Source organism: Globicephala melas, chromosome 17 (assembly GCF_963455315.2).
Source record: "Globicephala melas chromosome 17, mGloMel1.2, whole genome shotgun sequence".
Classification (NCBI taxonomy): Eukaryota; Metazoa; Chordata; class Mammalia; order Artiodactyla; family Delphinidae; genus Globicephala; species Globicephala melas.
In genome coordinates this window covers 73,595,027-73,613,623 of record NC_083330.1, presented here as the reverse complement: position 1 = coordinate 73,613,623, position 18,597 = coordinate 73,595,027, and the positions used below count along the sequence as shown (strand labels likewise).

General features: G+C 48.7%; 1 protein-coding gene across 6 annotated transcripts in view; it reads right to left on the bottom strand.

The window, feature by feature from the left end:
* Positions 1–6,745: 6,745 nt before the first annotated feature.
* Positions 6,746–18,597, bottom strand: part of KHDRBS3 (KH RNA binding domain containing, signal transduction associated 3) — a 179,220-nt gene continuing 167,368 nt past the window's right edge. For 5 of the 6 annotated variants that reach the window (XM_030875884.2, XM_060286944.1, XM_030875879.3 and 2 more), the window contains 2 exons: positions 17,724–17,782; positions 15,415–15,899 (listed from right to left, as the gene is read on the bottom strand). In XM_030875884.2, the coding sequence (XP_030731744.1) occupies positions 15,808–15,899; positions 17,724–17,782 (151 nt within the window). In that variant the 3' untranslated portion in view covers positions 15,415–15,807. Of the gene's footprint in view, positions 6,853–14,286; positions 14,344–15,414; positions 15,900–17,723; positions 17,783–18,597 lie in introns of those variants that run through there. The other variant, XR_004043493.3, reaches the window with a different exon arrangement.

Sequence of the window (18,597 nt, the reverse complement as noted above, 5' to 3'; positions counted from 1 at the left end):
GCCTGCAGCGGCCTGAGTGGGAGGCGATAAAGAACCGTGGGGACTGGGGCAAACCCCGGGGCCTGTGCCTCGGTTCCACGGCTCCACGCCCCAGCAGACCCAGGGCACGCAGAGCGCGGGCTGAGGTTGCAGGTCCCCTGCTTATCGTGCAATCAGAAATGTAGATAATTGTGTAGCGTTATTTGGTAGCAGATGAAAATAACCTAAAACACTGGGAAAATAATCTAACAACACTTGTTGTTGGCAAGTCAGAAGCAGAGAAAATAGGCACACCGCTTGATAGTTAATGCAAAAGTGTTTCTAAGGTATCTACAGCTTGACCTAAATTATTCAGTATAATAGACGTGTAGGAAAAAGTATCTAGGGAGGTGAATATTCTGTGATACAGTTGCACCATTTGGTTTAAGATGGAGAAGTTAAGCAAGGGAAGGCCCAGCTCTCCTGGATCAAGCCTGCACAGCCTTAGGAACGACGGATAGAGCATGTGTGTTCATTATGAAAATAGTCTGTGCTTTCCCATTATGAACTCGGAATCCCTTTCAATCCAGAGAATCCAGGCGAGGCCTACACAGGGCCCACGCTCCTGGGATCTTCTTGGGCTTGGGGCTTCCCCTGCAGCTGCTCTGCAGACGGCACCGCGGCGACCACGGGGGCCCGAGTGGCTCTGGACTCAGCTGCCCGGTGGACTTGCCCTTCGCGCCCCTCTTTGGAAGATTTTGGATCTTGCCCCCTGCATCATCATCTTTGGAAATCATGAACTTCCTGCCCGCAAAGGGAAGCAGATCCAATCCCCTCTGCCTGCACTGTTGTGTTATGATTCGCTTTGGGTGTTGACGTTGATGTCCCCTCGACAGCCGCCGGCGGCTTCCCTAGGAGCCCGGCCTTGGGCGAGGGAATGAGCACAGCATAGCATTTTGTTTGGGGAGATCGTCCTACATTTTGCTGAGCAGAAATACCACGTGAGGCTAGCCCGGAGAGCTAAAGGGGCTCTGGTTTTTAGAAACCCTGTGTGATCTTCCCGCCCACGTGAGGGTGGGTGCGTCCTCCCCACACCCCGCACAGTACAGGTGCTCAGCCCGCCCCCGGCCCCACCCTGTCACCCCAACTGCTGGCTTCTGAGAGTCCCTCCACCGCACCCCGAGGTGGCGACAGAGAATCTCCGTCTTAGCGATGGAAGAACCGAGGCTCAGAGAGCTTCAACATGGCTCAGCTTATGGGGAAGGACAGGAACGGGGAAGCCTGGGCCTGGCTCTGGAGAAGCAGCCAGGGGTTAAGGGTGATAGGACATCGGGGGTTAACACGACACCCACAGGGCCGGGCGCCTCTGTCTGGAACCGCGGTGGTCTGCTACTGGGAGAAGTGGGTGACGAGTCACTCGGTGGGCAGCCTCTCGCTCCCGGCTGGTTAGACCGGTCGAGGCAGGGCCCAGCCGGTGGCCAGGGGGCTGGGGTCCTGGGGCGGAGGAGGCCAGGGCCTCTGGGAGTGATGGCTCTGCAACCAGCGGGGAAGCTGGGCTGAAGCCCCCTCAGGGGCCTCGAGGGTCAAGGGAAGGCTGTGACCCACACCTGAGGACTGCAGGGGCTGCACCCGGCGCGCCGAGTGCGTGCCCGGCAGCTGGGGGACCACTCGCTGGTGGGTGGAAGGGGCCCTTGCACCTGGCGGGCACTTCACGGGAGCCTGCTGTCGTGGTGAGTGTCGTGGGGAGGCGAGTCCTTGTCCTACCCTCAGGAGGTCACTGTCATGGAAATGAAGGCTGAGGCTCTTCACCTGGGGAGGGACGGAGAGTGGCGTCCCCGGTCCCCCTGGGAAGTGCCTCTGCGCAGGCGCGCACGTCAGTCAGGGTTCTTCCCGTCCTAGTGCGCAGCTGACAGCTGCCGAGAGCTTACCACGTGCCAGGCCTCCTCCTGACGACCCGGGAGGGGGGCACGACTCTCCCCATTTTGTGGGGGAGGACACAGAGGTGTCAAGTGGCCCCCCTGGGGATGGGGGAGCCCGGAGCAGTCCCCCGGCCACACTATCCCGCGGGGGGGGGGGCGGGCCGGGGAGGGGGGGGTAAGGACCACAAGCCTGTGGAGGAAGCGACGTGATGTGACTTATGAAATCAGGGCCGAGCCTGTGGCCCCCTCGCTTGGGGACTCTCTCTCGGACCTATTGCTCTGCGGGAGGCTGGCCGCCGTGCCGTGAGGACCCTCGGGCGGCCTGTGGAGGGGCCCGTGGGACAAGGGCCAGAGCCTCCCACCAGCAGCCCCGTGAGTGAGTCGGTGAGTGGATTCTCCAGCCTCCAGGGACCGCAGCCCCTGCTGACGGTTCGCACCCTCGTGAGACTCTGAGCCAGAAACAGTCCCTGATTCTCGACCCTCAGGGAATGTGTGACATTGTAAATGTTTGTTCTGTTAAGCTGCTAAGTCCTGGGGTGGTCGGTTACAGGGCAGTTGATAACAAGTGCACCCAGGTATGGACTGCAGGGAGTGCGCTGTGCCTCCAGAGGATGCCCTGTGCTGGGTCACCTCCATGAGCCAAAATGAGGGACAATTTGGAGGAAGAGCGTTTGGGGTGAGGGCAGAGCAAGGACAGCAAGCCATCTGGGACAGGCTGCTGGGGAAGGTGCTGTCTAAAGGCAGGAAGGTGGGCGCGGACATGGGCACCGGGAGAGAGGCCAGAGCCAGGCGGCCCGGGGAGGGACTCGAAATCACCACGGAGCCGGAACACGGACAAGAAGCTCTTAGCTTCTGCACAGAAGCATCCATTTGTCGGAGCTTCCCATAATGCAATGCAAAAGCACCAGGCCTGGGCCACTTTGCAAGATTTAAGTCGCACCGAAGGCAGGGCCGTCGGACTAGCAGAAAGCAGAGCTCCTTCGGCGTCGTGGTCGTGATTTTCACAACTCCACCAAGGCATCCGTTTAAAAAGCTAACTCTAAGGGTTGAAGACAGTTAAATACACATTGAAGACGCCATCAGCTGTTATTTTTAAAACCACGGGAAGTCGCTCAGATCCTTTAAAAATCAAACACTAGAATGGCTATCTCAGCCTGCCATGCTTGAAAGCTGCTGCTGACAGACGGGCCAAGGAGGAAGCCCCACTGAGACGGACCAAAACCAGCTTAGCTGGAGAAAAGTAAAGTGGAATTTCAAATCGAAAGACTTCTGTCCAGTTGTTCAGGGCTAACCGCACCCTCTCACACCTCCTCCCCAGCCCGTTAGGGGCCTGGCCCGGGGCTGAGCTGGGGACACTGTCACCTGGGATGCAGTGGGGCCTGCAGAGCCCTGAAGCCAGCGCAGCACCCACGAGGAGGCCAGTGACTCTAACGCAGTGTGACAACCAGGCGGGGTCTCTGGGGCAGAGCTTCCGGCACCAAGTCTTAAAGGAGGCACACGAGTTGGCAGAATCTCAGCGCTTCCAGATCCCTGTGATGCAAACGGGTCCCAGATCTCCCTCCCCGGGGGCCACGCAGTGAGGCCTTGGGGCTCTGAGCTGTGTGTATGTCCTCATTTCCTTTTCCCTGCCACGTCCTGAAATGGCAGGGAGCACGGAGCAAGCAGAGAGGTGACCAGGCCGACAGGACGCGTGTGCTGAGGTGAAACGCAATGAACGGGTACCGACGGTCCGGGCGAAGGGCCTCGAGCAGCCCCCCGTGAGGGGGACGCACGGGGGCACACGGTGCGCAGCGTCAGGGCGGCCGAGTGGGGAGCTAGGCCCTGCCCCCAGCTGGCGTACATACTTAGAGCCACCTGAGGATGGTCGTCGCAGGGGGGATTTCAGGCTGGAGGGGTCGGTAGGGGCCAAATCGCGGAGGGCCTGGGCAACAATCGGAGAAGCCGCGGGCACCCAAGGGTGCTGGCCGCGCCTCTGAAGGGCGATGTCACACAGCTCTGGCAGCAGGCGCCCCGGTGCGCGTACATGCCGAGCTGTCCCCACCTCCCCGCCCGGCCCCAGCCCTGCCATCTGGCTGCTGTCGGCCACGCCCGCTCCTGTGCTCCTGCCGGGGCATCTCCCCAGCACCCTCACTCTCTCCCACGCTCTCAAATTTCTCATCTCGAGGCCACAGCCCTCTCCAGCGATAGTTTAAAGCAAACTCCTTGGAAGAGTTGACTACACAGGCGGACCTCGTTTTACTACGCTTCGCAGATACTGCGCTTCTTACAGATTGAAGGTTTGTGGTAACCCTGCGTGGTCAGGTGATGGTTAGCATTTTTCAGCAATAAAGTCTTTTTAAATTGAAGTATGTATCTTGTTTTTTTAGACATGATGCTGTTGCCTACTTATCATGTTTCCACTGCACCGTAGTCTAACTTTTATACGCGCTGGGAAACCAAAACCTTTGTGACTCACTTTACTACTGCAGTGTTTGTTGCCTTTACTGCGTGGTGTGGAAGCGAACCCCCAGTACCTCCGAGGTCTGCCTGCTCCATTCTCTCCTGAATCTGCCTAGGCCTCACTCTGAAGCAAAGCATGGCCAGCACGGCCTCTACGCAGCTACCGTGTCCAGTCTTCCTTATGTCACCTGCCCCCTGCAGCAGAGGGTCACGGCCCTCCTCCGGGAAATCCTCTCTACACATGCCGTCGAGGGCAGGACTCTTGGTTCTCTTCTTACCTCCCGGCAGCTCCTTCCTGGGCTCTGGTTCTTCGCCATCTCACTGACTTGTACGTGTCGCATGTTCCCTGGGCCTGTTCTCTCATGTCCACACTCAGGCTATACCTTTACAAGACATCTATATTCTAACGGCTCTCAAATTCCCATCTCCAGCTGAGATCTCCCCTCAAACTTCAGATCTGTATCTTAAACAGTCCCTTCTGCAATCTTCCCATCTCAGAAAGAAGTTTCTATTTTCCCAATGGCTCTACATCAAAATCTTTGCATCATCCAACCCCTTCTTTTCTGTACCTCACATCCAACCTGTAGACTAAGTGTTATCGGCTCTACTTTCTAAGTGCGTCTCAAGTCTGGCCAGTCCTCAGGACTTGCAGGGCGGCCACCCCGGGCCATGCCAGCATTCCCTCTGACCTTCACCGCAGGGGCTTCTAACAGGTCCCCCCTACCTTGCCCCACCATCGCCGCTTCTCCACGTGGTTGCCGAAGTGATTCTGTTGAGATATACATCGGATGGACAGCGTTCCTCTTGGGCTCAGTGTGCCTGATAGTCCCTCTGAAGTAAAGCTCCGGACGGCCCTCCACACCCAGGCCCCGCCCCCACCCTGACTTCCTTCCTGCATCCTCGGGGCTCCTCCAGCCCTCCTGTTCCCACCTCAGGATCCTGGCACCTGTTAGCGTCTTGATGTAGCTCATTTCTTTACTTTTCTAGGTCACGGCTGAAACATCACCTTATTATTCCCCTGTGGCCCCAAGTCAAGTCCAACCCCTCTTCCCGTGACTGTGCTCTGTCGCCCCCAGCTCTGTCACTGCCTGGCGTCCTCTGGTTTGCGGGTGATGGCCTGGATCTCCCCACTGGGATGTAAGCTCCCCGAGGCAGGGGCCCCTGTGCTCTGTCCTGTGCTCTCACACGCAGGGCGGTGCCCAGCATGTAGCAGGCTCTCAGTAAATGTGTGCTCAGTGAATTTAAGTGATGCAGGCGGCACAGTACGAGGCCAAGGCCAAGGCAGCGAGAGTGAGGCTGCGAGAAGCAGGACAGACAGGAGGTGAGGTGGACAGTTCGAATCCCTGGGCTTTCACTTGCAGCTTTGTGACTGTGTCCGCAGCTCAGGAGGGGGAAAGGCTGCAGGCAGAAAGGGAGCTCAAATTCCTCCCCACTTACGACAGTCTGGCTCCCATCCTAGAGTTCCTGCTTGTTTAGGATTAATTCCACACAGGGGCACTGCTGACCGTGCTCTGGTGAGCACCCACACCCACTCACTGCAGCACTGCCGTGGCCCTCTGGGACGCGGGCCTTTATTCCTTGCACTTCTGAGAGGGAGAAACACGTATCTGACAAACGCAAAAGTGCCAACTGCAGGAGTAGAAGATCATGTCTTTAGGGTGCATCACGAGAGGATAAGGAAAAGCAAACCTATCAGAAGTTGTTCTGTGCTTTTAACACAATGCTCCCAACACGGTACCCTGTAAAAAGTGAACGCCTTGAGGGAATGTGTCTTTGAGGTAAGAAAGTGACAACTTAATGATGCACAAGACTGTTTCCGAAATTCCAAGACTAGGAAGCGTGTTGTGTGGGCTTCTAGCAGAAGGAATAAAACGCATCCTCCCGGGGCGTACTGAATTAAAATCACAAAGCACCAGTAAGTGATGAAAAGAGAAGGAACTGAATAATACTGTCCATGGGGATGATGACCTTTATGTTCCACAACAAAGTACAGAGGCATGAAAATCGGGTTTCTATTCTGACAGTGCCACTGCTTCCCGCAGAAGCCTTTATAATTAACCTTTTACGTGGCCGCTTACTTTTGGCACAACATGTTCGTATTTATTGGTCCATAATTGAGTTGGATAAATCATTTTCAAAGCTGGAATTTGTGCTGAGGCTTGACTTCTTGTGAGCTGTGAGTTGCAGCCATATGTGGTTCTCAAGTGTGCAGAATTTAGAGCTGGGCTGAAATAACAAGCCTTTGTTTTTCTAGGTTTATATTAAAGTAGAAGAGATTGAAATGGGCAGCCTTTGTTAAGCAATACACAAATCATTTGTTTTCTGTTATGAGGAGACAAAGAGATTGACTTTCTTTCCCTTTCTCAAACAGATTTTCCAAATTAAGAAGCACACCATTTTATAAAACATTTCATGAAACAAAGTTGTACAAAAAAAAAAAGTGATTATTTTCAAGTTCTCAAGTGAATTCATTTACTGACTAGGCACGTTGGTGAGTTGATTATTCTTAAGCAGTCCATAATTGCAAGGAAAGTTCCTGAAAGAGAGGAAAATGATATATATTTGTATACTTCAAGTAACAAATTATTTACACTCTGGTGGGAATGGCAGGATTTAGGCAGAGGAAGCAGGCAAACTGAAATTGGATAGAAATGAGAACAACAATGCAAAGAGAAATGTAGAGATTAAGGACATAAAATATTTGTGTTCAGTAAGGCAGATGAGTGATGAAACAGAATGGTGATGACCAGACTCCTCCCTGCTATGACATGCATGGGTAGGAGGCTTTCAGGACGGCCGTGCCTCTTTTCACACGGAACTTCCCGTACTAAAATGTGCAGCGACTTCCTATGGATACACACGGGCACTGTCCTTGCCTTCCTGTCACCTGAGAAGAGACTCAGCTTTCAGGTATATTTAAACAAAATTTTATTTACTAACACCAAACAATATATTCTGACGAGCTAATTACAACAAAAACTGTTGTTTCAAAACCCAAGCGGCAACCAGAAGGAAACAAAACACAAAACAGAACCTAATCACAAGAGAAGACGCGGCCTTCGCCATGCTTGCTCCTCACTGCTCTGGTCACAGATGCGTGGAGGAGGGGGGAGGGGGAGGGAGAGGGGGAGGGGGAGGGGAGGGGGGACCATCCTCGAGGCTCCCTGTGATGTGACCCAGCCCCGCCCACCCCTCCCGCCTCCCACCCCCCCCCCGCCCCCCACCGGCACCTGCCCCTCAGTTCCCAGCAACTGCTTACTCGTCCCCAGACACACGAGGCCCCTCCCTTCCTCCCCCACAACCTGCACCAGCCTGGCAACTCTGACATCTCCTCCTCCGGTGTCTGCTTCAAGATTTCGACTTAACTCTAAACCCCGCTTCAGGCTTCTCCTCCTCTGTGAAGCCTTTCCCTCCTCGCCCTTCCTCGGCCAGAGCTCGTGACCTGTGCCTCTGCACCCTCTGCCTTCACCTTGCCTGTCACGACCGCTCGCGGAGCCAGGGACAGTGAGCCTTGGCCCCCGCACACGGCACCGGTGTGCCAGGACGAACCAGACACAGACAGTTATTTTAAAGGCTAATACTTAAAAAAAGGAAACAGCTAATACAGTGCATCTATTCATTAGGGTACTGTTTAATTCATCAGTGCCTGTTTCTTGAATGGCTTGATGACTGCGTGCTCTTAAGTTACACATGACGGGCTTGCTCCTGGCCCCCGAGGACTTCTCAGGGCTGCAGGACAACCCACACATCAATCAACAGATCAGAATTAGGGGTTCGCCACTTGGGTGTTACTGGCCAGTACTCTCAGAGTGAAGAGAGACAAGGGCTCTCTGGGCAGAAGGAGAGAGAGAAGATCTTGAGGAACTGGCAGGCTCTGGATACCCAGAGGAGAGGAGAAGGTGGGCAAAGATACGGCGGATGGAAGGGCCAGCTGGGGGCCGGCTTCCTCAGAGAGACTGTGGGCCCCTTAAGAGCAGAGGCCTCCCCTTCCCCGGGTACGTCCACAGTGCTGAGCACAGGGCCCGCCACTGCAGGTCGGCCTTAGAATCCATCGGCTCGTGAAAGGAGGCTCCAGGAGTGAGGAGACCAGCGGGAGCCTGAGGAAGGCTGGTCTTTCACCATCCCTGTAGGACACAGCCGAGCGCCCAGAGCTGTCCTCACTCACTTGCTCACACGGGGATCCAGCCCACCACGTGCCCACCTCCGTGGGAAGGAAAGCCCACTGTGAACCCACTCTGCGCGGGTGAGTTTTCTGTGTGGCCGCCCCCCCCCCCCAGCAGGTGCTAACAGTTGTACGTGGTGATGGAGAGTATAGCATTGAGGGTTCAAGTTTCCTTCAGAAAAGCATATTAAGATACACCATTACCTCTACGGGGAGCAATACAGTAATAACTCTAAGAAAATGTAATGACTCAATAAATCTACCTTAGAAACTTATTCTACAGGTGTAGGCGAACGTGCACAGAGATGAAGGGCTGTGCTTTCTAGCACTGTCTTTAATGAATGCAAAACACCGGAAGCAAAACTACTTGTCAACAGTTGTTTAAATTATGATGTGTTCATATAAATATTATTCAGCCAATAAAAAAAACATACCTTTAGAATTTAAAATGATAGAAAACGAACTCAAAGGTATACTCTAAAGTGAAACAAGGCAGGTATAAAAAAGTGTACTGTTCTGTATGTTAAAAACAGTAACCATTAGTCTGTGAAGAAGCAAAGCACATGTTTTTCTATCTCTGAAAAAAAACAAAAAAAAAAACCCCAAAAAACCCAAGACCAACAGCTGCCTCTGGGTGCTTGAGGGCAGGGGTGGGAATTAAGACCAACTTTTCATTGTACCCTTTTTTCCAAAGTTTTGGATTTTGTACCGAGCACATGCTATCACCTACTAAATATAGGGCATGTTTTTGTTTTCCAACTTCTCCTTTTCCACTGAAAAAGCCAATGGTTACAGAAGTCAATTATCTCATTTCCACTGATAAACCAAACTAACATTGAGAAAGGCTCAGTATTTTAAGAATTACAGCGTTGTTTGCTCATTAATTCATTCAGTCATTCGCCCCTCAATGAGCACTGTCAGCCCCCGCTTTGCGCCAGGCACCTCGCTGGGATCTGGACGGAAAGTCAAATGAGACGTGGTTCCGTCTTTAAAGAACCTGAAGTGGTGCCGCTGGTGAGAAAGACAAACGCGTCAACAAGTGAGCAGAGATCGGCTTCAGGAGGGCACCTCCAGCCCCGCGCCCGCCACAGCGGCGTCTGCTCATCTGTTCCACCTCCGTGCTGTGAGAGCCTGTTAGGTGCTAGGAAGTGTGGCAGTGAGCAGACGTGGGGAGCTGAGGAAAGGCGTGCATCTCGCCCTGGTGGTCGGGTGAGCTCTTACATACGTGCACACGCAGACAGCAACATTTAACAACCTGGTAAATTCTCTTCCAGTGGAAGAAGGACTCTAACTTGACCCGATGAAGCCGGTGAAGTCCTAATCTACACTGTCCCGCACCAGGAGACACCACGCCACCTTGTTCATTTCACTCACCACCTACATGACGGCTGTGCTAAGCCATGGTACCTGCACTGAAGATGTTCACATTCGGGGGGGTGGGGGGTGGGGATGGAGAGGAGAGTAAACAGTCAATCGTAGGACCCCATTCTGCAGATGAGGGCCCTCCAGTAGGGATTCTGCACCCAGGGAGATGTGGAGACACGGGCCAAGGAAGACTTCCTGAGCGAGGTGACGCTTCAAGTCTCACTCCAAAGTTGGACAGACCAGTACTGACCAGCTATATCGAGAGCTGGGGAGAAGAGTAAGGAAATGTGATTTCAGGCAGACAATGGCACAGATATCCAAACACCACGAAGGGTATTCGAGAGCAAGGCTGCAGCAGAGCAAGGCTGAGAGCGGCACGGTGGGTGGGGGAGCGGCTGGAGGCGCAGGCCGGACCAGGATGGTGCGCTGGGAGCCATGGAAGGACTCACACTAAGACGCGAAAAACAGGCACAGCAGTGGGTGCTGGTTCCTGAAAGATAACCGGATTCCTGGAACAAGAATCCCATCCAGAATCAGCTTCAACCGGAAAGGATTTTCCATTAGACAAGCGGAGGATGGAATTCAGATTTTAAAATGTTCCACAGCCTTCCTCAAAGATGGAAACAGAATCAAGCATAAAGTAGATTTTGTTATTTTAAACATAATGATGGATTTTTTCTTTTCTATTCCTACAATATAAATCAATATAAATAGTACATCACTATAAATAGTAGATATGATTTGCATATAAGATAACTAACTTTATTATTTATACTTATCACGTATAACCTGTAAAGTGGCTTAACTTGGTTTATTAGATTTTTGACTACGCTTTAATTTTTTTCATCAAATCATCTGTTTTAAATTCTGGGACCTGTCTCTCTGTACACAGTGACTAGAGTCACTGTCTAATTTTGAGTTAGACTATTACTATTTACATGAGTGATTTTTTTTCTTCCTTCTTTTGGGTCTCTGTGAACTATTCCTAACCATTCCTAACACGGCCTATTAACGAATCATATTGATCGCGCCGACGATGTCATTCTTTCACATTCACTCTCTTGCTCAACGCTTTCGGCTGCCAAATCCTGTGCTAAGAGATGGAACAAAAGGATGGAAAGGTTAGGCCCCCCCTTTTTAAGGCTCTCACCATCTGGCTATCACATCAATAACCAGTGCAAACAGAGGTCTGTACAGAGTTCCTGCTGGAACACAGGCTGAAAAAGGCACCACCTCTGCCCAGGGGGCTGCAGCAGGGCCTCCTTCATTATGTGCCCCTTGCCCACACAGACAGCATCATCTACAGCTTTCTCTAATTACCTAAATAATCGAAATTTCCTAGATAACTGTGTTTTCTTATAATCCAAGTATCTGCGTAAAGCAACAAGCAAGAGCACGTACCTAGCTTTGTGCCAGGCATGCTTCTAATCCTCACAGCTATACTGAGCTAGATTCCACGACTGTGTCCACTGTATGGATAGGGAAACTGCAGTGGAGACTGAAGTTCAGTAAGGTTAAGTGACAAAGCTGGTAAATGACAGAGCTGGGTACGACTGCTCCCAAGAAGACCTTCCCTACATGGTTGCCTTCTACTGGTCCTTACAGCCCTGCTGGCACCCGTCCCACCTCTGCCACCCCGCCTGGTGTCCATGTCTCTCCCACGCTACATCTGTCGCCGCCCAGTCACTGGCGCCTGGCTGGCCCACTTCCCCAGCAGACTGTTGTCACCACTGCGCCCCCACTGCCTGCAGCATAGCAGATGCCCAGCCAACGTGTCTGCATGAACGCTGATACTTATTCAACTTGCAGTGTCTTGAACAAAGCAAGATTCAGAACCTAACTACAGCCAAAGAATCTCTCCAGGGAGGAATGTGGGGCAGGGTGGGACAGAAGCAGAGGGGCGTCTGCCAACACTCAGTGTTGTGAGGCTTACTTCTAGGAACACAAGGCGACATAAGAATTAGCCCCTGCCCTCAAGGAGCCTTTAATCTAATGGGAGAGCGAGTGCTAGCCCAGAGAGCGGACAGTGTAACAGCACGGTTAGGACAAAGACTCTGGATCAGAGTGGATGGTCCAAAACTGTCTCTACCAGTCACGGGGCCTGGGGTCCCACACGGTGATCTCACCCCTTGAAGCCTAAGCATCCTCCTCCGCAAAATGGAGATGACACGCACCTTCTTAGCGTTGTGAGGATTCAATGAAATCATTTACAGAAAGCGATTAAGCACAGGCTTGGTCATAATGGCAACTTATAACCAATCTGAGTCATATGGTATCAATACTAAAACGCAGAAGTATAAACTAAGCACACTATTTCAGAGAGCACGGAGGGATCGTGGTTTCACTGCTAACTAAAGACACGGAAGGGAGGGTGTGGGGCCGAGTCCTGAAGGATGGGCATGGTTTCTAGGGGCAAAGGCCCAGGGGCAGGAAGTGCTGGTGTGCCCTCTACCACCTCCATCCATGCTGAACTACTTGAGCGTAAGGTCCATGTCCTATAGGTCTTTGTGTTCCTGGTGCCTCCTTTGCATCTGGGGAAGAACTCGCGCTCAGTAAACGTTGCCAAATGAGAAGATACACGAATCCCAAGGGGGTAGACAAAGGCCAGGGGAAAGATCTGGGAAGGATGCAGGGTGCGCTCAGGGACAGGAGAAGGCTGCTTGTCTGCAAGTCCTCCTACTGAAACAGGGAGAAATGAGGCTCAGTAGAGTATTTGCCGAATAAGGGAAGCCTTAGAAAGCCAAGCGGAAGAACTCCTGTCCAAGAGCATTCCTGGTGGTTCCTGACCTTTCTGGCTCACAACCCCTTTTTACAGTCCAATGGAGCTGTGGATTATTTAATAAAATGAAAATAAACATAAAATTGAACAAGTCCCATGAATTAGCTCTGAAGACTATCTGGGGATTTACCCTCCAGGGACCTGTCCAAAATTTCTGATTAAAGAAACCTACACTTACTATTCAATATGCCAATTCCTAAAAAAAAAAAAAAAGTATTTATTAAATAGTGAAAAAATTTCAATATAACATCGCGAATTGAAAAAATATGTGACATACCACATTCCCTTTCTGTACAAGAAGAGAAGCACCAAAAAAAAAAAAAAAAAAAAACCAAACCCCCAAAAACAAACAAACAAAAAAGAAACAAAAAAAACCAGAACGCTTATTTTGACTTATGAGAGTGAAGAGAACTATTTTCTTCCTAAGAGTAATTTAATTATCTCAGGTTAATTTTGGTGCTTAAGGAAAAAAAAAAAAAGCTCATATATTTCCCCTTCATACGAAACATGCATGTTCAACTTCAACAATTAAACTCTGCGTTACTGTTATCACCTTCCAGGTTACAACACACTCTCACAACACTGCCTCACTTAATGCTCAGAGCAACTGCGAGAGATGAGCGAGGTCCTCCCTGGGCTGAGTCCAAAGGGGGTCTTGGCCAGCGTCACCCAGTGAGGGGCAGGGCTCAGATACACACACTCTTAAGTAAGATTCTCTGGAACGTCGGGGCCTAAGCAGTGTTTCTGACGGTGTAGGAAAAAGCAAGAATATCTAAAAAGTGAGACCTGATTAAGGACACCTTTCCTTCACAGATCCCTATTTTTAAAATTTTATGAAACAATTTTATAAAATACACCTTATCATATTTATCTTATTAAAAGCAATAATTTGTTTTGCAAAACTCAAAGTAGAAAAGGACACATACACAAATCATACTTTCACAAGCTTAAGATGATTACTGTCAAAAATTTCCAGCATATCCATGTAATATTTTGCCTATGAATACATATAGAGAGAATATATACAGTCTATTTTTTAAAAATAAAATTGGGGGCTTCCCGGGTGGCGCAGTGGTTGAGAATCTGCCTGCCAATGCAGGGGACACGGGTTCGAGCCCTGGTATGGGAGGATCCCACATGCTGCAGAGCAACTAGGCCCGTGAGCCACAACTACTGAGCCTGCGTGTCTGGAGCCTGTGCTCCGCAACGAGAGGCCGTGACAGTGAGAGGCTCGTGCACCGCGATGAAGAGCGGCCCCCGCTCGCCGCGACTAGAGAAAGCCCTTGCGCAGAAACAAAGACCCAACACAGTCAAAATTAAATAAATAAATAAAATTTAAAAAATAAAAAAATAAAATAAAATAAAATTGGGACGACAGTATCGCTAGCAGTAAACTGCTTTTTCACTTGATACTTGTGAAAAATTTTTCATGCTACCGACTAGCCTGTTACGTTTTTACTGAGGAAAGTAACGGAGTTACTTACACAGTGTGACTGGCCGAGCCTCCCACCTCTGCAGCTTACGCAGAGCTCCCTGGGTCTGACTTGCTTACATTCAGGAAGTTAGTTAGCCACGGTCACTAGTGCTGGTGGTGGGAACAGTGTGGGAAATGTTCCGCGCGACCTCAGAGAAGCACATCAAATGACTGGAACAAAGGCACTCACCTGTGTCTGCTGGACGGACACAACCTTCCTTTCACTTTCCAAGATGGCCAACACTTCCTAACAAAAGAAAAGACCTTTTTACTCAAAGAGAAGGAAACCCCTCAGGAAATAAAAATCAAACATTTTACATAATCTACAATTAAAAAAAAACTTAGCCAAATGATTAAAGAAAAACTTTATTAAATATTTGTCAGTTTTAAGAAGTGCCCTCAATTACTAACCAAAGAATGTATATTACAAACAACTAGTTATGAGGTTTTACATTTGTTTAATAGGGAATAATTGGCCCCAATTAAACTGACTAAACTAAGGCTTTTTAGATTACTAAAACAAATTAAACTTTTTAAAATGAGAATTTAGGTGATCTTAAAACCTTTCTAAAATGGATAATGAAACTTGCTAAGTTGTAACCTCCCTGGTTTTATTAGTTATATTAAGATAAATTAAGTGAGATTAAAATCTTATTTGATTTATTTACCTTTGAAAATGAAGACCGTTTAAGGGTTACACATCCTCAGCCTTGGCGAGTGCGACCTCAATTAGTCAAGTCAGAATGTCTTTAAAAGCTTTGTGCTCATTGCTTCCAGCATGGAGCGAGGTGTTCATTAAGGTACCAAAATTCTCATAAAAAATCCAAAGTTGCACTAGTGAAAAAACGCTCAACAAGATGAAAACTGATCACATCTTTTTCAGAAAATCAGTAGTTATTTTAAAACCAGTTTTTAAACAAGATTTGGTTTTGCGTAGTTTTTAACGTGCCACTCAAGCAGCTTGATACCATTTGGACTCTTTAAACAGCATTTAAATCTACGGTGAGTATATAATGGTACATTTAATTTTATACCATGTTTTAAATAAGTTGTACAATGTTTAGTGTGACCCTTTTTTGACAAGCGTTGTTAAATGAATCCTTTCCCTGTTTACGACTATTTATGAAGGCCTTTTTAAATAAGAGAGACATGAAACTGTTAGCTCACACACACAAAATTTCTTTCAAAAGTTTATTTAGTATCAAGCAAGAGGAGACTTTGCTTAACACTACAGAACATTTCAAGACTTGAGTTACAAAAGAATACCACATTATTTGCACTTGTAATTGGCTTCCCTTTTTACGCATGTTGGCAAGAGAAAAAAAAAAACTAGCATATGGCTGAAAGATAAAATAACTAAATTTCTATGGAAACCTTTAAAATGAAAGGTGAGGCTTATGTTAAAAGGATGGATTAACATATTTAGTAAACCTATCTTTTTTGTTTAACACTAGTTAATCAAAGTTATTTTTTTTCCTTTTGATGACCTATTTTTTCATATACAGACTGGAAATAACAAAATTTTACATGTCTTTTTTTTTTTCTTTTTTCTGCCCAGGTTGATGTTTCAACAAAGTAATTTTAAATTCCATCCATTCAGATGTTAAGCATTTTGATTTATTTAAAAAGGGATTGTTCATAGAAAACAATTACTTTGAACAGTATACAGGACTGGTGGAGACTGGCTATGTCACAACATCAGACAGTACAATCAGTATCTGCTGTATGGCTGGTCTCTGTAGACGCCCTTTGCTGTCCTCGCCGAGGGTGCCTTGTGTCTTGAGTTTGTCCACTCCTCTTGCCCTAAAGTCAGTCAGATCAATCACAGTTAGACCATTGCCAGGGATCCCACTGGCTTCATTTTTCAGAATCTAACTTAGCCCTGAACCAGCGGTAGATGCCATATTGAAGGTATGTATCCCCCGAGGTCCTAAAAAAAACCCAAGGGAATTCGCTTTAAAAAAAAAAAAAAAAATTACGAACACAAAGGAAAATGGTCCTCTCACTAGCAAAACCTACCAGCCTGGGAAGACAAATAATTTTTGTATCTTAAATGGCAACCAACTTTGCAGGAACTTCCTTTCGGCCACTCATTTAACAAATGCAAACTCAAGCAGCAAAATGAACTGCCTCTTGCTAAACGTGAAGACATCTATGGATGGGAAAGAGAATGGGAAAAGGGTCACTTGGATTTCTTCTTCAAAAACAAAGAAAACACAGATAAAAATTTGTGAAGGCAAAAGGAGAGCAAACTGGAGCGCAAAATGGAAACGGGCAGCTTGGGAGGGGGAAACGATGCCTCGTTCTCCACAGGTCCTTCAAAGAGTCAATGAAGGTTGTATTGGGTGGAGAGTTATGCCTCAAAAATACTTCCTGGATATGAAATAATCTCAATGACATAATGTCAAATTGCTTTCATCCCAATACTAAATCCATACCGAACGATGTTATTTGTAACAGAGGGACATTCAATCACCCCCTATCTCTGGGCCGTCAGTGAGTGATCTGCGGGCCTTTGACAACAAGCAGTTCACATCCATGCTGCAACACACTGCGATTTAAAAGCCATGCCTCCGTGGAGACCAATTTAAAAAAGCTGTGAAGGAAAAAACGCTGAAAATGACCTCTTATTTGATACAAACATGCAATCAACGTCATTCCCTCCAGCTAACTTGCATCAATTTAAGTACACAGCATTCAGCAAGCCAAGGTATTTCTCTGAAGCGTCTGTTACGAATAACAACAACAACAAAAAAAACCAAGGTGCGCTCATCAAGGCTTGGGGCAGGTGATACAACAAAATGCACTTCAAAGGGAACACTGGCAAATGGTTTTTCAGTTATGTTCAGAGAAATGTCATAACATCCATTTAACGAGAATCCTGATTCACTTGCACTGGGCACGAAGCATTCATCAGAGCTTTGCAACTGACTGAAGCTTCATATTCTCTGATCTCTGCCCCGTGGCAAAGGAGCTTCTTAGTATGGTTAAGTTGCTGCCACCGATTCTTTTAATTAAACCTGTCGTCCTTCTGCATGTTGAGACTCTGGACATGGGTTCCCCGGCATCTCGGCCAGCTCCCACTGAAATGAGTGGGGTTTCGATGTCTCCCCGTAAGCCTGAGAGAGCCGTGTATCTCCTTCCCGGCTCAGTGCTTCCGTAACCTTTACTGAATGATTCTCACCGTAATGTTTTTAGAGGATTTGAGATTGCGAATAAATTAAAATATAATGATGGGGGTGGTGGAATCACTGTAGGGCTGTGGTCTCAATTGCTTCATTTTCTTTACCGTCAAGAAGCAAAGACACTTCAAAGAGATCCATTCTATCAAGTGCCTGCCGTTTGGCACACTGTTCAATAGTGAGAAAATCAGCACATGGCAATCATCCCAAACAGAAAATCTAAGTTTAGAATCTGAATTCCTGTAATCTTCTGCAAGTCTTCAGTCCTCTTTAAAAATTAAATTTAAACCTTAAGGAGCTTCTGAAGATAGCTAGATAAGCACAGATGAACCGAGAGGGAGCTGCTGTCTCAATTTCGGTCTGTATGAGATTTCCCCTGAGTTAAGATCTTCAAGCTGTTTCTATGACCTTTCTATTTACGGCTCCACTCTGGCCATTTACTCACCGTAGGAATCATAAGTCTCTTCACTGAGTCCGTGTCCATAATCATAGTAATCAGCACCACTGTATCGAACAAAACAAAACAAGCAGAGAAAGACGAAAACACAGTTAGGACAAACTGACTTGCCTGTGAGTTTAAATCATACTCGAGGAAGAATTCTAAAACTTAAAGATAACTAATAAAGGGCAGGGATAAACACTGAAAGGAATTCCCACAGAGAAGACAGAGGCCTGTGGCCTGAGAGGAGACGCATGTGCGGTGGACAATCACAGCCTGTGCACCCGGAACCTGGGCTGGGCTCGTGTGAGGGACAGGGGACAGGAGGAAGGACAGCCACGGCTTCTTTCCAACTGATGCAAAGTTCACGGAAGGCACAAACCTACGGACCAGACAACTCGATGCTGTGTGACCCGTGGGCAGTTCACTTTACAATAAAGTAACAACATGACGGGATGAAACGTTTTACTTGCCCAGCACCATCCCATTCCCATCGGGAGTGGCTGCCCAGCAGGAGGACTGTGTGTGACAGGGGCGGGAAAGGAAAGGCCCCTGCGGTCCAGTCACCAGCCCTGGCCAAGTCTGTGAGGACAGAGGCCAGGAATCTTTCCAAAGCACAGGCACAGCTGTATTCCAAGGCACAACATCCCTGAGACACCGGGAGGGAGGGGGTCTGGCACCACGGCCATTCTGTAGATGATGCAAAACAGGCTACACACACACACGAAGGATGTGAACTAGGCATAACCTTTTACAGGAACGAATCTGTGGAAAATCTGGATGACTCGACCACGGCGGGTATGATCCAGTTTCTAACGCTATTCTGAGCATCGGAGGAGGGCTTTCACGCACTCTCTCCTGCTCTCCCCTTTCCCACTCT